Source organism: Panicum virgatum, chromosome 4K (assembly GCF_016808335.1).
Source record: "Panicum virgatum strain AP13 chromosome 4K, P.virgatum_v5, whole genome shotgun sequence".
Lineage (NCBI taxonomy): Eukaryota > Viridiplantae > Streptophyta > Magnoliopsida > Poales > Poaceae > Panicum > Panicum virgatum.
Window position 1 is genome coordinate 15082753 of NC_053139.1, and position 26401 is coordinate 15109153.

At 47.1% G+C, this 26401-nt stretch overlaps 3 protein-coding genes across 5 annotated transcripts in view; 2 read left to right on the forward strand and 1 right to left on the reverse strand.

Moving 5' to 3' along the window:
- The window catches only part of LOC120703291 (trigger factor-like protein TIG, Chloroplastic), a 32317-nt gene extending 6612 nt beyond the window's left edge, over positions 1-25705 (reverse strand). Inside the window, exons 1-13 of one of the 2 annotated variants that reach the window (XR_005686861.1) lie at positions 25325-25705; positions 25063-25146; positions 24479-24607; positions 24004-24092; positions 23668-23851; positions 22963-23053; positions 15820-15974; positions 15595-15687; positions 15317-15409; positions 15082-15162; positions 14858-15007; positions 14648-14743; positions 14185-14362 (exon numbers count right to left, since the gene is read on the reverse strand). Coding sequence is in view for 1 of the 2 variants with exons in the window: in XM_039987316.1 (XP_039843250.1) it covers positions 14285-14362; positions 14648-14743; positions 14858-15007; positions 15082-15162; positions 15317-15409; positions 15595-15687; positions 15820-15974; positions 22963-23053; positions 23668-23851; positions 24004-24092; positions 24479-24607; positions 25063-25146; positions 25325-25606 (1605 nt within the window). In the remaining variant the exon portion in view is untranslated. Of the gene's footprint in view, positions 1-13961; positions 14363-14647; positions 14744-14857; positions 15008-15081; positions 15163-15316; positions 15410-15594; positions 15688-15819; positions 15975-22962; positions 23054-23667; positions 23852-24003; positions 24093-24478; positions 24608-25062; positions 25147-25324 lie in introns of those variants that run through there. The other variant, XM_039987316.1, reaches the window with a different exon arrangement.
- LOC120703290 (65-kDa microtubule-associated protein 1-like) lies at positions 364-5015 on the forward strand. Its single transcript, XM_039987314.1, has 10 exons — positions 364-578; positions 1427-1487; positions 1595-1798; positions 2134-2391; positions 2515-2730; positions 2829-2984; positions 3078-3389; positions 3518-3605; positions 3776-3924; positions 4349-5015. Exons 2-10 carry the CDS (start codon positions 1443-1445, stop codon positions 4694-4696), a joined length of 1776 nt encoding a protein of 591 aa, XP_039843248.1. The 5' UTR covers positions 364-578; positions 1427-1442; the 3' UTR covers positions 4697-5015.
- Positions 9556-13537, forward strand: LOC120703293 (protein-tyrosine-phosphatase IBR5-like). 2 transcript variants are annotated; one of them, XR_005686862.1, is made up of 6 exons: positions 9556-10079; positions 11358-11433; positions 11811-11910; positions 12025-12082; positions 12174-12280; positions 12841-13537. XR_005686862.1 is itself a non-coding variant. In XM_039987318.1 (5 exons), exons 1-5 carry the CDS (start codon positions 9837-9839, stop codon positions 13152-13154), a joined length of 822 nt encoding a protein of 273 aa, XP_039843252.1. In that variant the 5' UTR covers positions 9566-9836; the 3' UTR covers positions 13155-13537. The 2 variants fall into 2 exon arrangements, 1 of the variants encoding a protein (XP_039843252.1); XM_039987318.1 differs by lacking the exon at positions 11358-11433 and having other exon boundaries at positions 9566-10079.
- Positions 25706-26401: the final 696 nt, after the last annotated feature.

Here is a 26401-nt window from a genome sequence, read left to right on the forward strand (position 1 = left end):
AATCTCCTAACCTCGGAAACCCAAAATAAACTTAAAAATCGCATGAAAACACCGAAGGATAGCAAACCCAGAACGCAAGGAGACAGATTTGACCGGTCAACGCCCCACCACAAAACCGTAATTAACAGGGCCCGAGGGCACCAAACACAAAATTAACGCGCAGAATTTCCTCAACTTACAATCCCTGGTCATATGTGGGCCCAGAGTATATATTCCAAGTCCCCGTACCTTTTTTCACCGACACCCGCGGTAATTCCTCGGGCCGATCTGCACCGTCCGATCCCCCCGACCGGTCTCATCCAGCGGCCCCGCCGCGCGCGCAGCTGCCCTACCCGCCCCAATTAATTGGGCTACCCCCGAGGTGAGGCAGCAGCAGACCAGTACTGCCTGCCCTCCACTCCAGTCCCAGCTCATCAGCTCGGCTCTCACAGCCCAGACCCTCCTCGCCGCTGCTCGCGCTCCCGGCGGTGGCGCCCGGCGAGCAGCTCCGACCACGCATCCCGTGGAGTGGACCGCGGAGCCAGGCAGGGCGCCTGCATTCCGCTCAGCGGCCTCCTCCTTCTCCTACGCGTGATCTGGTAAGAGCGCCTGGCTGCTTCCTCACCCCCCCCCCCCCCTCTGTTTTCCGTAGGGGAATTCGCTCTGGGGGGTCGCTGGTGGATGGGATCTGGCTAGTTGGGCAGCAGGAATGCTGTGGTGCGAGCCGGGGGTTTCTCCGGTTGGTGTGGGCTCTGGGGGTTTTGCTGGGCGTTAGGAGGCGGATTTGGTACTTGTACTTGATAGTGCGGGGGATCTGCTTCCGATTGGGTTCTGGCGTTAGGATTTGATCTGGTAAAGGAAAGGTGAGAGCGACATGCTCAGATCGCGATCTTTCGGGTGCCCTCTTGCTTGGTCAAATGTGGTCAAACACTTGCAGTTTTGGGAGGGCACGCGTTTTTTGTGTGGGATTTTAGCGGGATTTAGGAGAGTTGTTTGCTGGGTTTAAGGTGTTTCTTAGATGTATAAACCCCACCTAAAGTTTAGGTTTCTAAAATTATTTAATACCAGCAATGATTGGGGGTGGGTGGATGGGGGGATTAGTGTAGTAGGATCATTAGCAGTGTGTTTAGTGTATAGGGTCATTAGCCGTGTGTTTAATTGTATTTGTGCTGCTAATTTGGGGATAAGTTAGTTAACGAGGCCTAGGGAGCATGAATGCCAGCCTCGTTGTCTTGCGACGCGTAACAGATTTAATGCCTACTTTAGACCGACATGTTTGTTGGGGCACTCTGATTTGATGAAGTGTCGTGCTTGCGCCGTCAAGTTTGCAGGTGCACTTCGTGTTAGACTTATAGTAGTAAGTTTGCAAGTGCACTTCGTGTTAGACTAGTACTTCTAGTTGGTAAGCTGTAGTTTCCAGAAGTAATGTTGCCTCCTTACATTACAGGTTTCTCTAGTCAGTGATGGCCGGCGACATTACATGCGGATCCTTGCTGCAAAAATTGCAGGTATATTCTTGTACTTTTTTTTCTTTTGCAAACCGCAGCAATTCTGTAGTACTTTTCTTGTCTCAACCAGTGCAACTGATGCTAGCTTGCTTCTGTGCCAACTGTAGTTGATATGGGATGAAGTTGGTGAGAGCGAGGAGGACCGCGATAAGGTCCTATATCAGCTGGATCAGGAGTGCCTCGATGTTTACAAGAGGAAAGTTGACCAAGCCACTAACTCTAGGGATCTCCTGATCCAAGCACTGGATGATTCAAAGATAGAGCTTGCCAGACTTCTTTCTGCCCTTGGAGAAAAAGCTATTGCAAGAACCGTAAGTGATAATAATTTTTATACTGGCATGTATCTCTATGCATGATGCAATGTATTCATGGCATACCCTACCTACTTAATGGAACTAGGTTCCTTCGTATTTAGCTTTTTTGTACATAGTTGCCTACTTATAAACTTTCTCGTCAAATTATATGCTGCATAGGAAGCTGGTACCTACTTATGATATTTATCTGAATTCACCTCATGCATTACATTCTTTGCCTGGTGAATCTCTTGTGTGGAAAATTTAGTGTTCTAGCTCTGTCAGAACTCAGAAGTCACACGAAGCTTTTCTTTATTACTGGCTGTACAATTGATAATACTCAATCCATGCAGCCTGAGAAGACTACCGGAACAATCAAGCAGCAGCTAGCTGCTATAGCGCCAACACTTGAGCAGTTGACTAAACAGAAAAATGAAAGAAAAAGAGAGTTTGTTAATGTACAATCACAAATTGATCAAATATGTGGTGAAATTGCTGGCACCATAGAGGTGGGTGAGCAGGTGGCAACACCCCAAGTCAATGAGGACGACTTGACACTTGAAAGGCTTGAAGATTTTCGGTCTCAGCTCCAGGAACTTGAGAAAGAGAAGGTACTTTTCTATCTTTTGCCTTTCTTGTTGGTTTTGATGCTTCATAGTTCATACTTGGCCATTGCTTTATCATTAGTTACTCATTGATGACAATACTGTTTGCTCTTGAAATTTTGTTTGCAGAGCAATAGGTTGGAGAAGGTCCTTGAGTATGTAAGCATGGTGCATGATCTTTGTACTGTCTTGGGGATGGATTTTCTCAGCACAGTGACTGAAGTTCATCCCAGTTTAGATGACTCCATTGGCGATGACTCTAAAAGCATTAGTAATGATACATTGTCAAAACTTGACAAGACGGTAGCCACACTTAACGAAGATAAGAAGTTGCGTCTAAGCAAGGTAAAACCACATCTTCTAGTATTTTTAATGTGAATTGCATTATCTGCTTATGCCGTTATGCGCATGATCTCTCACCATGGGCTCACTTGCTTTCGCAGCTTCAAGAGCTCGCTGGTCAGCTCTATGATCTTTGGGATCTCATGGATGCCCCTAAGGAAGAAAGGCGCATGTTTGATCATGTCACCTGCAACAGATCAGCATCTGTGGATGAAGTCACTGCGCCTGGATCTCTTGCCCTAGATTTAATTGAACAAGTGGGTTTAATTAGTAAATCGTTTGGTACGATCACAGCCTGATATGAGTGGCTCCTTCTTCCCTATTTAACATTTATTTTCCCAATTGTTCAGGCTGAGGTTGAGGTTCAAAGGCTGGACCAGCTAAAATACAGCAAGATGAAAGAGATAGCTTTCAAGAAGCAAACTGAACTGGAAGATATATATGCTGGTGCTCATATAGTAATAGACACAGCCGCTGCCCATGAGAAAATACTGGCCCTGATTGAGGCAGGAAACATAGAACCATCAGAACTAATTGCGGATATGGATAGCCAGATAGCAAAAGCAAAGGAAGAAGCACTGAGTAGAAAAGACATACTCGATAAAGTTGAAAGATGGATGTCTGCATGTGAAGAAGAGAGCTGGCTTGAAGATTATAACAGGGTATGGTAATATTAGTTCTAGCAACTCAAAATTGCTACTGCTTTATCCTGTCATAACATTATGTGATAATACCAAACTACTCTGGCCATGGAATAGCTTCTCATCACAAAATAAAATATCTTCTGCAGGATGACAACAGGTATAACTCAAGCCGGGGTGCCCACCTGAATCTGAAACGTGCAGAAAAAGCTCGTATTCTTGTTAACAAGATCCCAGGTATCTTTTCAAATTATTACAATGGTTCAATATCCTTTGCTTTAGGCTTCAGCTGCTAATCAGTTTCTTCCTTGCAAGATTTATTTTATGTACATGGGCCTTATTGCCTAATCTGCTAGCTATACATTACGTTCAATTGATTGCTGATGTAGCGTCCTCTTTCATTCTAGCTCTTGTTGAAACTCTGGTGGCGAAGACCAGGGCATGGGAGGAGAATCGTGGCCTATCCTTTATGTATGATGGTGTACCTCTTCTAGCTATGCTGGATGAGTATGTTATGCTCAGACAGGAAAGGGAAGAAGAGAAGAAAAGAATGCGGGTAAGTGTGACATGCTCTTTAAATCTAGAAAGCAACTGGTTCCTGAATGCAGAATGTTCATTTATTGCCCATTTAATTCTGTTGTTTTTCTAATCTTATATTTAGTCCTACATAACTGTATTTTGCCATTTTCGCATTGATTCTTCAACTTGCCTTTTCGCCCCTACTATTCTATTCTTTGAATTTAATTCATTCTGTATGGTACATCTAATTCATATTTATGATATGGTAATCAAGATAAAAGACGAGCCTTTTTATAGGAAGATTAATTAATAGTTCATTGAAGCTTATAATCTATTTATTCATCTGGATAATATCTGCACTGTGTGATTCTTTACCTGCTTCTGGATCATGAACAAATTGATAGCAAAAGCACTATATTGATAACATTCCCTTTTGTCTATCTGGTGTTTCCTCATCTCAGGAACAAAAGCGATACATTGAGCAGCAACTCAACACTGATCATGAAGGGCCATTTGGATCACGAGTGAGCCCGAACCGACCTGCCAGTTCGAAGAAGGCCATTGGCCCAAAGTTGAACGGCAGTGTCTCAAATGGCACTCCTCCGAACAGAAGGCTATCAATCAGTGGTCAACAGAACGGCGGTGGCCACGGTGTCAGGTCTGGAGGGAAGGATAGCAAGAAAGACACGGCGAAGATAGCATCTCCGGGGAACAACAATGCAGCTGCAGCTGCCCCTGCGCCTGCTGCAGCCAAGGAAGAGACCGCCTCCTACATTTCTGGCACTGATCCGGTTCCGAGCACACCGTGATCATTAACCTAGCATCGTATATTAGATATAACTTATAAGGGAATCGTTTTCTGATGTTCTTCCATTGTTTTGTGGTAATATATTGTAATGCCTTAGTAGAGAAGAGTAATTATGACGACGCTCCTTTCAGCTGTTTGCCCAGGATTGTTCACACTCTGGTGTAACCAGTGTTCTTGTTTTGGTTAGTTCGCTCGATAGCGCTATTTAGACTATCAGATGGTGTAGTATAGTCTTTTACCGAGATGTATTGTTATTAACCAGTGTGCTAGACGTATAATCTGTTGAAACATTTTTGCTGTGCCCTTCTTCAAGTTCTGTACCCCCTGTGAGCACAACATGCTTCGCATGTTCGCTCTGGTTCAAATGGCGCATTTCGTTTCTGTTGGCACTCTATTTTAGCATTTGGGATGGCAGTATGGCACCGAACTGAGATGCGTGCCCATGCACTGAAGTGATAACTTCCACATGAAGCTGTTTTTCTTGTGATTTTTCTATTGATTTGAAGATTTCTCGTGCTCGTGGACGATATTTGGAGCTTCGAAGAGAATTTGCCTATCTTTAGGCCTGGTTGGATTATCTAGGATTAAACTTTAGGTAATTAAACTTTAGGTGACTAAACTTTAATCTATGCATGTTTGGATCCATGGATTAAGCTTTAGGCAGAACACATATAGAAATATAAAATATCATGTCTGCTCTTGGATTATGCTGCTGTCAGGGGTGAAGCTACATTGTAAGTAGTGGGTGCCGATGAACCCACGAAAATAAGCAAAACTAGTGATTATGTCTAATTTTTCATTGTGTATGCACCCTCACAGCTCAACTCCATACACCTACAAGACGAGTGCACCCCCTTCTATTTGCTTTAGCTTCGCCACTGGCTGCTATCGTGTCTGCTTGTGCATAGTGAGTGGTAGCTTCGGTCTTTTCAAAGTTGGTTGGTTTAGTTCAAATTAGATAGCTTTTGAGAACTAATGGACTAAAGTTGAGTTAGGGTGAAGCCTAAAATTTAGTCTATAGATTCAATCAGAGCCTTATTTTGGGCAGGGGTCATCTCACACTTGCCTCTCTTGAGGCAGATGCACCGGCCAATATCTAGCCCTCGGCATCCATATAACCCAATTTGAAAGGTCTTTTTGTGTAGGTGAAGATTTTATGCAATGACATGGGAAAGACATTGCACACGAATATGGGATCGACTGTACAGTTTTTATATTCTTTTCATGATCCATATACTTCAAACTCATACAAAGGTTACAGTAGTTTCCTCGAAACATTCTCACAGTGCAGTTCGTTTCACATATTACTCCCTCTATTTTAAATTGCAGATCATTTTGACAAATTCAGATCCAAATATATAAATTTTGTTATGCGTCTAAATAAATCCTATGTCTACATATATTAAAAAAATTATATTTTTAGATTTGCTAAAACAATATACAATTTGAAATCGAGGGAGCACCAAGCAGTAAGAATGGTCTTTAGCTGCCACATACATAACTATTGGCCTATTGCATTGCATTGGTGGGTATATACAAGAATCATTCGCAAGGTGAGGATTGAAAAGAACTCAATAAAAACTTCTCAAGTTCAAAGCCGGACCCAGTCTGAGTCTGGTAACCACAACGAGCTATGAATCAAAACCAAACTTAAGTGATGCAGGCGATTAGAGGCTGATCAATTGGCCGATCACCTGTTTAGCACTACGATCGAAGTGGCATTATCCATTTGTAGTTTCCTTTTGCTAGTGCTGACGTGCTGTGAGTGGATATGTGTGCAAAAGGGCAGGTTGCTTAGATCTTGCTGCAAAATTAATACAGCAAAATCTTGATGTCATCCTGTTTTTTCAACGGCAGCGCTTAGCTTATATAAAAGGAACCAGTAACACACACATTTGTGTACACATTGATAGAAGCACATACATTTGTGTACATATTAATTGTCGCAAGGCAAATTGCCCTACCCCCACCCCCACCCTGGAATTACTCCTAGCTCCGCCACTGCTCCTTTGGGCCATACTCCCTCCATACTAGAAAAGAAAGTCGTTTTGAATAAAGTTTGAATCAAACATTAAAAATATAAATCATAAGTAATTTTTAAGTTGTTGAGTTTCAAAATATAAAAACCATATTTATCTTAAAAATACTTTCATAAAAATATAAATATATCACTCCGCGATACATATTTTTTTTATAAAAATAAGAAATCAAAGTTAAATTTTGGAGACCATGTTGCTGTTCAAAACGACTTTCTTTTCGAGTATGAAGGGAGTACTATCGTGACTAGGTGTATATAACATTGGCCCTGTTTGGTTTGTGCTATGCTAGGATTTGTATCAACTTTAACTACTAATTAGAGGTATTAAATTAAGTCAGTTTTCAAAACCAACTTCAGAATCCCTGCGCTAGGAACCCTAAAGAATCTAATGAGACCTTTGACCGCGTGATTAGAGGATGTTTACCGTAGCATCACTGTAGCAAATCATCAATTAATTACCGTCATTAGATTCGTCACGAAAAGTTACACCCATCCTAAAAAGGTTTTGCAAATAGACTTCATTTAGTAGTCCATGCATGCGAGATTCTTTTTTCGGGAATCATGTGCTAGATCAACCAAACAAGGTGTAAGGATCACCGGGGTGTCCGACCCTAGAGGGGGAGGGGGTGAATAGGGTCGCTAATCGCTTTCTATCCTAAGGCTCAATCTATTTGCATAAGATAAACCTAATACGTCCTACACATGCTAGTTATGACTAAGATTTATCTATGCTACTCTCTACTTACCTCTAAAAGACTTGCAACCTATAGCCAATCCTAATCAAACTAACTAGGAAAGTAAATGCACGCAAGATAGAGTAAATGCGGAAACGTAATATGGTAAGTAAAGAGGTAAGGGAGAGAATATGCAAACTCCCGTGAAGACACCAAGACACACGATTTAACATGGTTCGGTTAGGACACCAAGTCCCTCCCTACGTCCACGGCCACTTGTCCAACACGAACAAGTGTGATGCCAAGTCTCTTCGCTTGATCACCGTCTTGCGTTCGCCGCCGAGGCTCCCGGCAAGCAAAGGCTAAGTGACCCCAAGTCACCAAGACAAGGCCACCGCCACCGTCTCACTCGAAGCGTCACCAACGGCACCGTCTTCACTATTGGAGCTTCTCACCAAGAGGGGTCTCCTTTCCCGCACAAAGTGTCGTTGCCTCTCCACACCAAGTCGGAGGGTCACACGACGAGTACACAAGATGCTTGCCGCAGCAAGACTTTCACTCAAGCTAGTTCTCTCAAGAACTAAGGCTAATCAAGCACTAAGCACTCTCACAAGTGTGCTTAAGCCTATATGATGTACAATGAAGCTCTAAGATGGTTGGAGATGATCTTTTACTCTTTTATGCTTCCATAGTCTCCAGCAACCTCAAATGACCCGGGCTTGGCGGTATATATAACCCACACACCCCAAAAGAGCCGTTGGGAAAGGCTGACAAAATTCCTTAACGCCGGTTAAACCGACGATCCAGTTTTGTCAACACCGGTTCAACCGGTGAGTGTACTTTCCCTTCTTCTAGCCGTTACAGTCTTCCAACGGCTACTTGATCAATCGATCGACGCTCTTGAAATCACCGTCGGTTTAACCGGTGAGTGCAAGCTCAGAAACCCCCCGAAAAATGGAGTCTCTGGACAACTGCACCGACGCTCACTTTGCCTTGATCGTCGGTTTAACCGGTGCCTGTAGAACTCCTGCTGTTTCTTCGGCCTCCAAGTCCATTACACCGGTGAGTGTAAAACACCCAACATCGGTTAATCCGGTGCCAAGTTCATTTGCACCGATGAGTGCAATTTGCTCATCATCGGTTTAACCGGTGATAGCAAATTGTCTTCGTCTTGATCTTTTCGACTTGGATTTCTTCACGATCTCTTCAATTCTTGTCCCTTGGAACCACCGTAGGGGCGGCCCTTCGGGCCTAGCTATGTCTATCTTCTCTTTGTCATCACTTGAACCTAAAAACCTGAGAATGATCATCTTAACAATCATATTAGTCCAAGTTGTTGTGTGCATCATCAATCGCCAAAACATTATATTGAAATATGGCATGAGAGGCCATTTTCGCTACACAAGGCCATTATTGAGTTATACTATACTTTTAAGATCTTAAAATCTCATAATACTTAGGGCAGTCCCAACCCAGAATCTACCATGAAGTCTAAGTATATTTATAGTCCTCTATTTATAGCTTTTTTTTTGCTGATGTGGCATCCTAATTATTGAAGAGAGAAGGAAAAAAACAAGACTTGATTTCTAGATAAGACATCAAGTCTACGCGCCCTTCAATGCCCAAGAAACCAAGAAGACTTGTGTTGTGGAGGCGCCGTGGAGTCTATGGATCTTGTGATGGAAGAAAAACAATAAATAATTTTATGTATAGAAACTACTATTATACACGTTGCATTGGGAAATATAGTTTCTTGTGATGGAGTCTTTGAGGTTTAAGACTCTACGAGTGGAGTCTGCATTGAGATTGCCCTTATATATTACACTAATGGTGTCGATTTTAGCCTAGAATTGGTTACAAGAGAGGATGAATTAACCACTTTTGTGTCCAATAGTTGGGGGGATTTTAAGGGCAGAGTCATAGTGGTGGTAGGTATCTCCAACTCGAATTTTGAAGTAGCTTTCTTTCAAAATAAAAAATTTGAAGTAGCAAACTTTTTTTCTATAAAATTCTAACAGTGCATACCATAGCTTTGCGAAAATCATTTACTAGACAGGATCGGCCGACTTCCCGTCCGGGCAAAAACGTCAGCCTCTCCACACTCCACGGCTTTCTTCTCCAAGCCCATCTTCTCCACGGGCTCCGTGCTTTGACCCGCCTCCTGCGTGTGCGTGCGTCACGTCACGTCTCCCTCTCCTCCCTTCCACCGCCCGCGCCCGTGGGCGCGGCCCCCAACCGATCCGATCTGTCTCGACTCCATTAAAAAAAATCCCAATCTCCCTCCCTCTCATTTCTCTCATCATCTGAAAATAAAAGAAAATTCCGCCCCTTTCTTCCATCTCCGCTCCTCCGAGCGGGACAAGCTCCCGATTCGATCGGCCGCGTTTCCGTTCTTCTCTGATTCGCGGCGGGGGCGGGGGGCGAGAGAGATGAGGAAGCGTGAGCGCGAGAACCCGTGCGGGATCTGCGGGCACTACCACAAGTACGAGGAGGGGGAGGTGTGCGGCGTCTGCGGCCACCGCCCGCCCGCGGCGCCGGCGGCGGCGGGGGCGAGGCAGCTGGACTCCGCGTTCCCGTCGGAGATCCTCAAGGAGTTCCTCTTCCTCGGCAGCTACGACAACGCCTCCCGCTCCGAGCTCCTCAAGACCATCGGGGTCTCGCACATCCTCAATGTATGCTCCGCGCCGCTCCCTTCCCGTTACGTGCATGGATTGGGGGGTGCCTTCCTTATTCTTCTTGTTTTTTTTAATGAAGTCTTGCTTGATCCGGTGAGGATTGGTTTACGGGCATGGTTAGTGCTAGGGTTTGCTTGATGCTGAGTTGAGTCGTATGTATGCGAGACCTTTTTTTTTGCGCTGCTTGATGTTTTGTAAGCAGATCGATTGAAGGCGGTAGTTAGTATAGGATTCATTAGTATGCGTGGGAAGAAATGTGGAAAGATCGTTCTAGGTGTGTGCTAGTTTTTTTGAGAATGGGCGGATGCCTGGTTTAACTATGTTTAACTAGTAAGTCACCTTCTTGTTGCTGGGGGAGGTTAGAGGGCTTTTGCGGTAGGAATTGGATTGGGCAAGGCGTGGATGGTGGATTGCGTGACTGCAGACAAATGATTCTAGTGCAGCTGCAGTATGATACAAGATCATAACAGTTGTAACCATACCAGGAGGTTGAAACTGAGAGTGAACAAATGATTCGAAGAAAAGAAGATGCTTGAGCAGACACGGAAAATTTTTATTGAATGGTTACTGACCAAATTAAATGCGACAAAGCCTACCACTTAAATTATACTAACTGTAACTAAGTATGCTTAGAAACTACTTATTCTCTAAAAACTAGCGATCTTCAGAAATAGACATAGTGTTATGATGGCCCAGCATCTGCTGAACTCTATAGACGGAGATTACATATTTGGTATCTATAGTTACAACTCCAACATAGGTAATGAAGCACGCAGAATAGTACTCTCGCCTCATTTGGCTGTCTCCACAATTAGTCGTCCATCGAGTACTCTTTGTTGGCAGCTCTTAATAAATCTCTACATTTCCATTGAAATCAACCTTTGGTTGAAGGAAACCTAAGATGGTGCAATGTAACTATCTCATCAATTTCAATGATGTTGCAGAGTTGCACTTAATTCCCAGTTGCATTTCAGCGTTTGCATTTATACCCTTATAGATACTATACCATTTTAGTATTGTTTTGTAGCATATCTGGAGTTAAGTCTTTTTTGGGGGTGTGCAATTTGGACCTGATTATAAACGGATTTGGAGTTGTTGGTCCATTTTCTGTGTAGATAAGATGCAGTATTCACGCTGCCGATTTTGAACAAAACAAGAGCGATTGCAAAATACTGCTCTCTGCTAAATAACCCTCGATACATTGCAATGTAACTCATTAGGTGGAAAAAGTGAATCTATATTTGAACTAACAAAAATCTAACTGATGGGAACCAGGTTCTTGCAAATCATTTAGAAACAAGGGAAAAACAACTGGAAGATGTCATGATAGAAGCTATCCCTTCACCTCCTGGTATGGTTGCAATTGCACAATTTCATCCTTTATAATAGGTCAAAAGTAGAATTAACTTATTCATTGGAAACAAAGTAGAAGTGGCCTAATGAATTTTGGTGTGCATAATTTATCACCATTCACCAACTCATGGAACTTTTGCTCCAAAGTTCTCTACTCAATGCCAGATTTGCATTTAGTGTTCAAAAGAACATTTGGATGTTTCTCTTCCGGCAGGGAGCTTGCTGTTGCAAGTGATGGTGACAACTAGGCGCAGAGTGGCCGGCTAACTAATATCTAATCTCTTACTTATGCTTTATTGTTTTGACATTTCATATGAAGCATCTTGCTTGTTATATCTGAACGTGCAGTGACCTTTTATGCCCCCTTACCTGCAGACTGTACCATTATGCCAAAACCTGTACCGGAATTCATTCACTTATCACTGCCTTCAAGAGGACAAAACTCTGCAGTTTGATGATGCAATCCAGTTTCTAGGTATACATGCTACTCTCTCACTCTCTCACTGCCTGTTGAGATCATAGGACATAGGTTAATCTGTTTCTCAGTAAGACAATTCACAACTAATGGATACATTTGTTTGGATTTCAGAACAATGTGAGAGGGAGAAAGCACGTGTCCTTGTGCATTGCATGTCAGGGAAAAGTAGGTGTGTACATATAGATAAATTTTCATTGGGAGCTATAAACTTTCATACCAGTGGCACTGATTTGACTAATTTTATCAAAACACTTAACCAGATCGGCAGCATTTGTTATAGCCTTCTTGATGAAATCAAGGGGGTGGAGACTGGCACAATCTTTTCAGTGGGTGAAAGAACGGAGACCACAAGTACAACTATCTGATGGTAATTTCATAACTTGTGCATGCCTTTTCTGATATCTTTGTTCTCAGAAACTTCTGAAAGGAAAAAAACAGAGAAATTGATATGCGCGCTGGGTCTGTACTTACAGTTAGCTACATGCCTGCATGAATGTGTTTGTGAATTATAGAGTAAGATCAGGCCACCTCTCACATGCACACCTGTAGGTATATCAATGCAGTACATGACATAACCATTTTTTTGGAACATAGAGTTTATCTTTTGAGTTTGATTTGACATTATTGCTATTAGTGCACTGGATGACAAAGTGGGGTTTCTACCCTGACTGGAAATATCAATTTATGGTAGCATAAAACATTTTTATGGTAAATTATAAATGTGGTGAAGTTATTGTTCTTATCTAGTATTCTTTTTGGCAACCAGTGAATTGTTGAACTAGTACCTGGGAACTTAGTACTTCAGCTAATACAAATTCTTCCATTTTAAATTTGGATATTCTACTTCTACATACTAATATACCATGCCATTCTAACAATGGTGCATTTATCATGAGCTAACAGACGTGATGAACTTGCTTTCCACAGGGGCACAGCAGCAGTTGATTGAGTACGAAACGAAGCTTTTTGGTTCCAATGTCAGCATACCTGCTCCATCTTTTACTCCAGCAGATTCTTTTCCTTCTCTTGGATTTGGTTTTCCTAAACCAGCAGGTGAAATCCAAGTGCCTACCTTTAACCAGCAGGCTCCAGCATCCATCTTTGAGCGTGTCAGCCCAAACAACTTCCCTAGTAATTTCACATTCGGAGCTGAAAGAACCAATGAAGCGAAGCTTCCAGATAGCAATAGTTTCGGTGTGATGAACTCGTCTGGTGGCGATAGCATGATGGACAGCTCCTAAAATTGTTTTGCTTGTGCCAGTGACATTTGATACGGCAGGCTCCAGCATCCACCTTTGAGCTGTCAGCCCAAACAACTACCACAGTAATTTCACACTCGGAGCTGAAAGACCTAATGAAGTGAAACTTCCAGATAGCAGTAGTTTCGGTGTGATAAACTTGTCTGGTGGGGATAGCATGATGGACAGCTCCTAGAATTGTTTTGCTTGTGCCAGTGGCATTGATACATGAAAGGAATGAATCGATTGCAAATTTAATCTGGTTTCTCGGGATGTTTTTGACTTCTGAGAAGGAAATGCATTTTTGTAAAAGGATGTTATGATATATGCCAGCACTCGGACGGTACTGTGCGTTTTAACAAACATGCATCTGCTTTTTTGTGGTACTTTTCAAGTGTAATTCACGCAAATTTTTTACTTTGGAAAGTTTGAATAGAAAGTTAGGCTCGGAAAACATACTTCAAAATCTACACCCAAATGGTAATCAACCACGGGAGATTCCGAGTACATAATATTGTAGCATCCAGTATGATTTCAGTAAAAGGCTGCAAACTGCCCTGAGAAACCTTTGAAATAAACACACGGATTCATGTTCGGGAACTGTTGGTAATGTTGTTTGTATTGAACTTCGTACTTTATCCTGACGAGAAGGAACATAGCTCATGTGATCTGCAAGCCGTGCGTCCAGTTTAAGTCACTGTCCTGCAGTCTGCACCAAAGAAATTACATGGTGTCAACGGAGAACGGGAGAAGCCATGGCGCACAGTCCAGCGCATCACGTCCTGGCCCAAGGGAGCGGCACAGTGGAGCTGAAGTAGAACTCATGATTCATTTTATTTGTAACAATGATCTGTTGGATTACAGCCTCGTAAAGAATGAATATAGCGCGAACTCGTATTCTACTTACAAAATATATAAATATAGAGCGAACTCGCATTCTACTTACAAAATATATACTTCCTTCTTATGCTATATATGAAACAAATCTCATCTCATGAGTGGGAAAAAACCCTTCAATTTGTTGGGGTTGGGTTGGTTGGCAAGGACCAAGGTAACTCAGCAAAATTTGCCCACCTGCTGCACCAGCCATCTCTTTCACAATAGTCTGAACTCTGAACCCTGGAACATTAGACTCATCTTCTGACGTACTCGATCGTGCAGTTCTCCTTGAGCCATTCAAGCACCTTCGCTGCCTCTAGAACATCCTGGACCTGCATTGTTGAGTTCCACATAGAAAACATACAGGTGAGGATGTCCATTTTCTATTCATGGAAAAAAATAACGTTGGACACATAATTCCCTATTTCATAGACTTATGCTTCACTTGTAGTTAACATCCATGAGGTGTATAACCACAGACCAGTGTGTATATGCTTTAGTGGATGAAAAGCTGTCAAAATAATACCCAGATAATTCACGTTGCAGTTGGAAGAATATCAAGACTGCAGTTTAGTGAAGGATTTCATCCATAATACCAGAATCTACCAATTAAATACCTGCTGCTTGATGTTGTCCTCATCATAGTCTTGATTATACTGTTTAAACTCTGCCACAGAGTTTTCAACTTCCTTGATGAGCTGTTCAGTTGAGTACTGCATGATGGTTTATCGAGATTAGCATAAATGATATTGCAACCAAAGGTGCAAGTTGGGAGGTTGATGATTATCACCCGAACCAAAAACATAAAACCCAGGAATTATTATTACCTGCAAATTTTCGGACTTGAAAATGTCACCAACAGCCAGCATTTGTTTAATGATTCTAGTAATGTTCTCCTCCTCATCTTCTAGGTACGCCTGAACTGACCTCTGGCTCGATAGGGATGCTAGCTGGTCTTTATCTAGCTTCCTTTCTGCCTGTAGAAATTGATAACTGTACATTTAGAAAGGAACAGTTAGACGTTATGATTGTCAGGCTGTTAGTTTAGTACCTGAAGCTGCAGAAGTTTGGCTCCATAAAGTTGTTGGCCTTGTTCTTGAAACAAGGCACGTGGAATATCAACTTCAACCAACTAAGCAAATCAAGAGGAAATTAGGACAAACTTCTAGGACCTTAGACGGGAGGTGCAAAAAAGCTAAATAATTGAACAAAGCATATCATGTGAATGATCATCCATCAGCACCAAAGTTCGAGAATTGAAAGGCTGTTTCAGAAGTAAGCATCACCTTTCCCAGCTGATCAAGGATTGCGTTATCTGTTGCTTGTTCTATAGCTGTTTTCTCCACTTCTTTACATCTTTCCAATATGCGTTCTCGAACCTGCAATACGCAGGAGGGCTCATCACCAAGACAACAGAGATAATAAACCAATGACTATAAGCTGTTTACAGTTCACAGATAATATTTGAATAGATACACTAGGATCAAATTGCATCAACTTCCAAAAAAGGAGACAAGTTGATTTCAAACCAAGTAGTAAGTAATTACACCAACAGAATACAAACCTCAGCTATGGTATTGCATCCTGGAAGGAGCTTTCCAGCAAGCCAATCATCCATTTCTGGCAGTTCTCTACAGAAGAGCTCTTTACAGACAACCTATACAATACAGTGGGTAACAGCTATATTGATTAGAACTGAGGGTATTATACAAGCACAACGTGATGTGATCAGTGACAATAATTGAACTACAAGAATCTTTAAGTATGCTCTTTTAGAAGTAACACTCACAGTGAATTGTGCACGAACACCTCGTAGGCTTTCTTGCTCAAATGACTCTGGGAACTGAATAGGAAACGATCTAGTCTCACCAGGACGAATCCCAATTAACGAACCAAGAAATCCAGGAACAAGGTTATTATTTTCCTCAGTGTCCAAGTGGAAACCTGGAAATCGTAGTATGTATGTAATATCACACTGTGATTTCAAACATCAATAAATGCAAAACAATCTCTCAGTTAGCATACTAACTGTTACACAAAGAAAGCTACGAGGACAAATTAATAGTCAGTCACATTACTACACAAGTTAAAGGGAAACAAAATTAACGAGAGACAACAAGTATGGCATGACAGCATTACTTTTAGGCAAGATAGTCTTAATATGCAGCATTCGAATGTCACTCATTTATTTAGGGGTAAGTCTTAAAGCTGAAGTTATGAAAATTGTTGGTGTATATGTGAGCCCATGTATAGAATCTATATATCCCACCCTTCTAGGGTTTGGAGGAATACAAGCCATTATTCTCTCCACCATGGTATCATTAGCCTAAGGTTAGGGATCTCTCTCTCCTCCCTCCTCCCCTCCCAGCCGCCGCCGCCGCCGGCCGCTGGCGCCTCCTCCCTCCTCCTCCTTCCCCCCTTCCCTCCTCCTCCCCAGCGCCGAGCGCCGCCTCTGCCTGGGCTGCCGCCGCCCCTGCTGCAGCTCGATCCGGCAGGGGCCGCGCGCGCCGGGGTGCAGGGGCCACGGGGGCCTCTGGCGCCGCCACCAGGGCCCTGCAGGCGCCGTGCCGGCCCTACAGGCGCCGCTGCCGCCCCTGCAGCACGACCCGGCCACCGCCGCGGGCGCTGGGGGCACGGGGCCTGCGCAGGGTCCCCTGCAGCCGGACTCCGATCCCGTCGCCGCCGCTGCCGCCGCTGCGGCCCACCGCGCCGCGGTCGCTGCGGGCAAGCAGGCCGCCGTCGCCGCCGATCCCGCGTGGTCTGGCCTCGGGATGCCCCCCGCAGATGCACCGCTCGCCGCCGCCGCTCTCCGTGGGCAGTAGGCCGACGCCGCTCTCCGTGGGCAGTAGGCCGACGCCGCTCTCGCCGCGGCCCTCCTCGCCGCCAAGTCGGAGGCTTCGGCAGCCCAGGAGCGGGTCCGCGTGGCGGCCCTCGCGTGGGAGCGCGAGCGCGCCACGGCCGACGCCCTCGCTATCCGGGTCACCAAGGCGGAGCACTTCCTCCGCGTCTCAGCCAGCCAGCTGCCTGTCGTCTATGATACGCGGATACTTCGCAAAACTCACGTACCGGTATCGGATACCCGTACTCCACGGATACTCCCGGATACGTATCCCGTAAGTATCGGACTATTTAGGTATTTTCAAATAATAAAAATAAATCGGATACTCATGGGATACCTGTGGATACCTGTCCGATACCTTCAAACCCTAACAACACCACTCAATCGCTTCGTATAAAGGTCCTCCATTCAGCTGTGCCACCCTCTCATCCCCACTCGCGCAGCCGCAGGCCCGCAGCAGCCTCGCACGGCTCCCTTGCTGTCACCGCCGCTCGGCCACCCGCCCACGCCTCCTCCTACTCCTTCCCCGCTGCTCATCGCCCCCTTGCCGTCACCGCCGCCCGGCCACCTGCCCGTGCCTCCTCCTGCTCCTTCCCCATCGCTCGTTGCTCCCTTGCCGTCACCTCCGCCCGCCCACCCGTCCGTGCCTCCTACTGCTCCAGCAGCTGCGCGGCCTGTCCAGACAGAGGCCCGCACATCTGTTAAAGCACTATTTAGGGTGGTGCTGTGCTGCTGGAGCTCGCCGCTGGCGGGCCGCCACGGCCGCCGGAGCGCGCCTCTGGACGGCCCGCACGGCCGCTAGAGAGGGAGAGGATGAGCCGCGGCCTCCGGAGAGGGAGAGGAGCCGCGGTCGCCGGAGTTGGCCGCTACACAGAGAAAGAGAGAGAGAGTGCTGGAGGTTGGGGAAGAAGATGACTCCATTCGTGGAACAGACGAACAGGTAAGATAAGGTTGGTTTTTTTCATTTGTCCCTTCCCTTTTCTAATAATTATAGAACATATGAATATATGAGTTTATGACGCATTATAGTCCCTGAAACTTCTATTTTCTCACATTCTAGTTCCTGAAACTTTTATTTATTTTTATTTTTTATATATATTGGAGTATCCCCGTATCCTTATTTTTGGAAAAATGGCGTATCGGAGTATCCCCGTATCACGTACCGGTATCCGTATCCGCGTATCCGGGCAACATAGCCTGTCGTCCCCGAGCACGACGCCTCCTCCTCCCACCAGGCCCCGCCCGCTGGATCTGGACTCCAGTACGACCCGACCGACCCCATTGTCGCCCAGCTCCACCTCCAGGCCGCCGGCGTCCAGAACATCCGGGCCCTGGTCACCGTCCTCCTCGACCCCACGTCCTCCTACGGATGCTGGCGGGACCAGGTTCTGCTCGCCCTCCGCCAGGGGCGAAGCTAGCTAAAAATTGACCATGGTGCACTGCTTAAGGGACACGTGAAATTTTATAAAAATACATGGTGAATTTGAATTTGGTTAGTGGTAGTATTTTCTTTACCCTGGTGCAAGTGCACCATGGTAGGTGAACGTAGCTTCGCCCCTGCCCTCCGCCGCTACGCCCTCGATGACTACGTCCTCGTCGACTCGCCGATCGAGACGCAGGACGTGGTGTGGCTGCGCCTCGACAGCATCGCCCTGTCCTGGATCTTCGGGACCATCTCCCTAGATCTTCAGGACCTCGTCAGGACCCACGGCGGCACCGCGCGACAGGCCTGGGTGGCGCTCGAGGGGCAGTTCCTCGGCAACGCCGAGTTCCGCGCCCTCCAGCTCGACGCCACCTTCCGCACCTTCGAGCAGGGGGACCTCTCCGTTGGTGAGTTCTGCCGGAGGATGAAGGGCATGACCGATGCTCTTCACGACCTCGGGTGTCCGGTGTCCGATCGGGTCTTGGTGCTCAATGTCCTGCGGGGCCTGAGCAGCACCTACGACCACCTGAAGACCTGGATCACCCGCCAGAGGCCCTTCCCCTCCTTCCTGCAGGTCCGGGACGACCTCGCCCTCGAGGAGATCACCAGGGGTCTCGCGCCCGGATCCTCCTCGCCCACCCCCACCGCGCTCCTCGCTGCTCCTCCGCCGCTCCTGCCACCTCGCTCCTTGGTGCTGCTCCCGCCGGGCAGACCGGTGGTGGTGGTATTGGTGGCCCTGCTCCTGGGGGTACCGGTACCGGTGGGGGCCGTCGGGGCGTGCCGATTGCGGCTCCGGCTCCCACTCCTGCCCCTGGAGGTACGCCCTGGCCATCCTTCAGCAACCCATAGTCAGGGCGCATCTCGATGTGGCCGTTCCAAGGTCCGGGAGGGGGGCCTCGTCCTCAGCTCCAACCGGCGGCCATGTTCACCGGTGCTGCTCCCTCTTTGCGCCGTCCTGGACCCCGCCCGCTTAGCCCAGCCAGCAGCCGACCTGGCCTGGGGGGTGGGACCAGGCCGCTCTGGCGCAGTCTTTCAGCACCATGGGATTGACGCCGTCGGTCAGCATTGAGTGGATCGCCGACTCGGGTGCCTCCTTCCACACCACTCCTGATGCCGGTATCCTCTCTTCCGTCCGAACCCCACACCCCTCTTGTCCTTCTTCCATCATGATTGGTGATGGATCTTGCCTTCCTGTCACCGCCGTGGGTTCAGCTCCTCGTCTTCCTAATGTTCTTGTTGCTCCTCAGATGGTTCACAACCTTCTTTCCATTCGCCAGTTTACTGCTGACAACTCCTGTTCTATCGAATTTGACTCTTCTGGTCTTACTGTGAAGGATTCGGCTTCCCGGCGTTCGCTCCTCCGATGTGACAGCCCGGGGCCCTTTACACTCTTCGACTTACTGCTTCTGCTGCTCCGCCTTCGGCTTCTTCCTCTTCGTCTGCTGCTTTTGCCGTGACGCCTTCTTCCACCACCTGGCACCGCCGGCTTGGACACCTCGGCCGCGACGTTTTGGTTCAGCTCAGTCGTAGTACCGATGTTCCATGTACTAGGGCTCATGCTGAGCACCTTTGTCATGCGTGCCAGTTAGGTCGTCATGTTAGACTTCCTTTTTCTTCTTCTTCTTCGCATGCTTTTGATCTTATTCACTGTGACCTGTGGACATCTCCTGTACTCAGCATGTCTGGTTATAAATATTATCTGGTCGTGGTGGATGATTTCTCTCATTACTCTTAGACTTTTTCTTTGCGTGCCAAGTCTGAGACCTTCCCCACCCTCCTCCACTTATTTGCCTGGGTGTCCACTCAGTTCGGCCTCACCGTTAAGGCCGTCCAGTGCGACAATGGGCGTGAGTTCGATAACTCCACCTCCCGTTCCTTCTTCCTCTCTCGGGGTGTTCAGCTGCGTATGTCTTGTCCGTATACCTCTCCTCAGAACGGCAAGGCTGAGCGGATGATTCGCACGACGAACGACGTCGTGCGCACCCTTCTGATCCAGGCCTCTCTGCCCTTGCGCTTCTGGGCTGAGAGCCTCCACACCGCCACCTACTTGCTTAACCGTCTTCCGTCCACTGCTTCTCCTGCTCCCACTCCACACCACGCTCTTTTTGGAACCCCTCCTCGCTACGACCACATTCGGGTCTTCGGGTGTGCGTGTTCCCCTAACACCTCCGCCACCGCTTCTCACAAGCTGCCGCCCCGCTCGACTCGTTGTGTGTTCCTTGGGTACTCCCCTGACCATAAGAGGTACCGATGCTTTGACCTCACCTCTCGTCGCGTTCTGATCTCCCGACACGCCGTCTTTGACGAGTCGGATTTCCCCTACTCCTCCACACCTTCTCCTGACCCCGAGTTGAATTCACTGTTTTCGACTGACCCAGTGGTTCAGCCACCGTTATCTGTCTGTCATTTCCCTGCAGGTTTTCCCGGTACACCGGCACCGCTTCCGGTGATCCCTGTTGCGCCGAGCACGACCCCTGTGCCCGCGGTCGCGCCACGCGCGGCCCCTGGACCTCCGGTCGTGCCGCGCGCGGACCCGGCGTCTCCTACTGCGCCAGGCGCGGCCCTGGTGCCTTTCCCTGCACCTGCGCGGTACGCTCAGCCGGTGCAGGTGTACCGGCATCGTTCGGTGCCGACACCGGCGCCGCCTCCTGCTCCGGAGGCTCCTGCGACGCCTATTGGAGCCGCCGCCGCCGCCGACTCCACCGGCTCCCTCTAGCCGAGCCGGCGGTGTACCACCCGCCAGTCGTCCATCGGGATCCTCGGCATATCCATCCCATTGTGAATCGGCGAACGGCGTCTCAGGCCGCGACTCTCTCCGCCACCGAGGGAGAGCCGCGGATCTCTCCGGTACCCTCCTCTGTCCGCGACGCCTTGGCGGATCCTCACTGGCGTCGCGCAATGGAAGAGGAGTACGCGGCTCTTCTTGCCAACCAGATGTGGGACCTCGAGCCGCGTCGGTCTGGTTGCAATGTGACTGGCAAGTGGATCTGGACGCATAAGCGTTGGGCTGATGGCACACTGGAGCGCTACAAGGCTCGCTGGGTTCTCCGGGGGTTCACTCAGCGGCCTGGTGTGGACTATGATGAGACCTTCACCTAGTGGTGAAGCCTGCTACTGTGCGCACGGTCCTCTCGCTTGCGCTCTCGCGCTCTTGGCCTGTGCACCAGCTGGACGTGAATGCATTTCTTCACGGCACTCTGTCAGAGACTATCTACTGCTCTCAGCAGCGGGATTTGTGGACTCGAGTCGTCCGGATATGTTCTGCCGGCTCAACAAATCTTTCTATGGTCTGAAGCAGGTTCCTCGGACTTGGTACTCTCGGTTCGCCACGTTCTTGCTGACATTGGGGTTCACCGAGGTCAAGTCTGACACGTCTCTCTTTATCTACCGCCTTGGGGCTGAGACTGCATATCTGCTGCTCTATGTCGATGACATTGTGCTCACTGCCTCCAGTCAGCAGTTGCTTCAGTGTGTCATCTCCTCTCTGCAGCAGGAGTTTGCTATGAAGGATCTGGATCAGCTCCACCACTTCTTGGGCGTCACTGTTGAGTCTCGCCCGTCTGGTCTTCTCCTTCACCAGCGGCAGTACACACTTGATATTCTGGAGCGGGCTGGGATGACTGATTGTAAGCCCTGCTCCACTCCTGTCGACACTCAGGCGAATCTGTCTGCTGATCTGGGTGATCCGGTGGCTGATCCTACTGCCTACCGGGGTCTGGCCGGTGCTTTGCAGTACCTCACCTTCACCAGGCCAGACCTCACCTACGCTGTTCAGCAGGTCTGTCTCCATATGCATGATCCCCGTGAGTCACACCTTGCTGCGCTGAAGCGTCTCCTCCGCTACGTCCGTGGCACTGTTGACCTCGACCTGGTGCTTCACCACTCGTCCTCTGCTGAGCTGGTGGTCTACACCGATGCTGACTGGGCTGGCTTCCCGGACACTCGTCGCTCCACTTCCGGTTACGCCGTCTTTCTGGGCGGCAACCTGGTCTCCTGGTCGTCCAAGCGGCAGCCGGTTGTCTCCCGCTCCAGTGCTGAGGCGGAGTACCGGGCTGTCGCTAACGGCGTAGCGGAGGCGTCCTGGCTACGACAGCTCTTGGCGGAGCTCCACAGTCCGCTCGCCAAGAGCACGCTCGTCTACTGCGACAATGTCAGCGCCGTGTATCTCTCCACCAACCCCGTCCAGCATCAGCGGACGAGGCATGTGGAGATCGACCTACACTTCGTGCGCGACAGAGTCGCCATCGGCGATGTTCGGGTACTCCATGTCCCGACTACCTCCTAGTTTGCTGACATTTCACCAAGGGGCTGCCCTCCTCGACCTTCTCGGAGTTTCGCTCCAGCCTCAACGTAGCCGGTGGCTAGTTGTGGCTGCGGGAGGATATTTGCTCTTTGTACTCTCTTCTTGTCCAGTCTTGAACACCGCTGTGCCGGTAGTTCAGACTGCGGGGGGTGTTGGCTTTCTTGTTGTCCAGTCTTGAACACCGCTGCGCCGGTAGTTCAAACTGCGGGGGGTGTTGGTGTATATGTGAGCCTATGTATAAAGGCCCATCTAGATGCCTATGTATATGATCTATATATCCCACCCTTCTAGGATTTAGAGGAATACAAACCATTATTCTCTTCATCAAAAATAACATGGAAGTCAGATGTGTGAAAAATTGGCATACCTGTACTCTCAGCAGACGAAATTTTTTCACCTTTAGATCCATCACTGTTAATACTTTCTGCAAATATATCTAGTACCACCAGATCAACAATCTATATATATCCAGAAAATGTATGCTGTTAGATAACCATGACAGTACAGTCAATTAAGCATTCCAACTTTGTTGAAGCAAGTAGTTTTTCAAACTAAAACATCTGAAGGGCAAGGGGTGAACCCCTCCCCTCCTCGACTCTACAGCTGAACAAATGGATTTATGCCAGAAAGGAGTACGAATCCAATATAGACCAAAAACCAAAGGAAATTTAATATTTCTAGAAATAATTGATTGGTGAAATGCCAGGAGGGTGCTGTATCTGTTTGGTACAGGCAGAACAACCAGGGCTCACATTTCCATTGAGAGCTAGGCAGTCACAGGTCTACCAGTCCTCAACTGTATTGCCTATACTGGCAGGTGTTGCAAGTATTTAACACGAATTTTAATGGAATATAACAATAGAAACCTTATGGGATAAAAAAAGCAAGAGATAAACACACAGAAACGGAAATAAAACTGTAGCTGGCTGAAACTGCCTCATGCCTAGTTTCAAGCAAGTCGTGTGGGCTTGGGATTCGCTTCGAGAAGAAAATAAGATGTCTAATTACTTATAACTAACTGATACTAAAGTTGTCATTAGTTTATTTCACACTAGAGTAACTACTGGGTTACCTGGAGGCCTCTGTCAGCCACTATTCTAAGTAAGCCCAGTGCTTTATGACGACGCTGGAGCTCTTTTTCTGCTGCCTTTTCTGCATCAACAGCTTCATCTATTTCAACGATGACTTTGAGGTTCTTATATTTGTCTTCTGATAACCATCGGACTTCAGGGGCAACATCCACAGCAACATCATACCTGATCACATTAACAAAAAAGATATGACCTCAAAAGCACATGGCAATGTATTACCATAGAACTAATTTCTTGGAAACAGTCATTTTTCTCTAAACAAGCTTTAAAAATGAAATAAGTAGGACATCTAGATGACAGTACAGAGTACAGTCTACCTAAACACATCATTGAGTGTGAAAGAACTTCTCATATCATCAAACTGAGTCAGAATGCGAACAGAATCTTCTAATGCCTTGTTCTCTACCTAAAACCAATACAAGAAAGACATTAGCTGGATACATGTAGGAGGAAGAACATAGCACACGTTATCTCTCAATAGCAAGGAAGGAAAAATCATGGTTCAGCAAGAGATTTAGATTGCTGAAGACATCCAGAGGTGTCTGGAGAACAGAAAAAGTAGCATAACGAATTTCTGACTAAATATTAAGTAGTGTTGTCAGCAGATGAACTTGTCATTTTGTCTGTTCAGTGTACATGATGTCATTTTGTCTGTTTAGCACAAATCCATCATATGTGTGATGATACAACAAAAATATAGGTTTTTGCTTGTCATGAGTGTTTCGAAACCAAGAGTTCATCATGATACATATCAGAGTAGTGCTTCCCAAAAATAGGACTTTAAGTTCATACGGAGGATAATGCTTGAGGAAGTGTATGCTTTAGGATAGCTTCAATTGTGGCGTCCTGTACATGTTGTGGTCCTACATAGTTTATAAGAAGGTTCTCTGGAATGATCTTCCCAGGCCGAAATCCAGGAACCTGATAAGAAGCAAAAACAGGGACATCAGAACAGAGTGTAGAATATACAATATCACACAGAAGTGACAGACATCATCCTTCTTCATTGGAGAAACAATGCAGGTATATCTCTCCCCCACTTTATAATGCTGTTTTTTTTTTGAGTTGACCATTTCCAATTCGAAAGTGCTCCGTACATGGATAAAAGTATAAAACCAGGCTGAATTGAACATCTGACCGCAAACCCACAAAAATAAAAGACTATATGTCAGTGTACTAAGTAGCGCGTCAAGCATGACCACCCAAATTCAGACATGACTGCAGAACGCCAGAACCTGTACCTGTTACCTTTGACGTAAGTACGTAACGCCTAACACCTTACTGAGCGTTGTAAACTTTGTGACACAATCAACCTTGTGGGCAATGATGTATTCCGAAATCTGATTCGGGTGTAAGCGTTTGCAGAGGAATGGTACCTTGAAGCGCTTTGCGTACTCCTGCAGCGTTAATTGGTAACACTCCTGAATGATCGAGGTAGGCACCTCCACGCTGAACTTAACCTGCGAAGAATCACACAGGCGGACGTAAAAAATCAAAGCACAAACTTTCCTCTGTTACTCAAACTACCCCAGCAGGCCCCGTAGCGCCAAACTGCGAGACAAGCAAACTAAGCTCGAACTGGCCCTCCGATTCACACAAGCGATCGCAATTGAAAGGGCAATGAAGGCGGGGGCTCACACTGGACCCAGGCTGCGGCGTCTCGGTGACGCGGACGGAGTCGCCGCCCCCAGCCGCGGCCTCGCGGGGCTCCACGGCGGCCGAGGCGACGGGGAGCCACCGCCGTCGGCGCCGCGAGGTGGAGGCGGAGGAGGACGTGGAGAGGGAGCGGGAGGTGGAGGCGAGCGAGGGGCTGGCCCACGAGACGGAGACTGATACCGCCGGAGGGGGTGAGAAGGGGCCGTGGGGGCGCGCGGCGGAGGCGGCTGCGGCCGCGGCCGCGGCGGTGGTGGCGAGCTGCATGGCCGCGGCTCGGAGTGGAGTGGAGAGTTGAGTGAAGCAGCTCTCGCGTGTCAGGTGTGGTGTCTGGTGTGTGTGGGAGGAGACGAGGCGGCGAGGGGATCAGGAGTTGGGAGGAAGATAAGCCGATCTCTTCCTTTTAGGCCGTGTTCGGTTTGCATAAGTTATGAATTAGCAGATGATTAAAAATCAGTGACTTATAAGTCAGGATTATTTAATTGTAGGTGACTTATAAGCTCACTAAAGATCCTGTTTTACTCCACCTTCCCTCCTTCTATTATGATTTTAAGTGTGGGTCCCACATAGAAAAGGGAATATGGAGTGACTTATAAGTTTTAAGCATAAGTCCCATGACTTAATACGATCCAACTTCTCCGACTTCATGAGGCGAAGTCACAAAGAAGAACAGTGTTCTGAGTCTGGATGAACAGTGCTCCCTATCGTGATTCAACTTAATACGATCCAACTTCTCTGGCTTAATACAGAACACTGTAGCAGACGGCTCAAAAGTCACGGGAACAGTGTTCCTTGACTTGCCTTCAGCAAGTCAGGGAATCCCGATTGGACTTAATAAGTTAGTACTGTTTGACAAAATAAGTTATTTTTTGCACTTTTCATTTTATAAGTAAGTGACTTATTCGGAACCAAATAGGGCCTTAGCCATGTTTAGTTTTCAAAAAAAATTCTACATTACGCATGACATCGAATCTTTGGACATATGCATGGACTATTAAATGTAGTTAAAAAAATAACTAATTATACAGTTTAACTGTAAACGATGAGACGAATCTTTTAAAT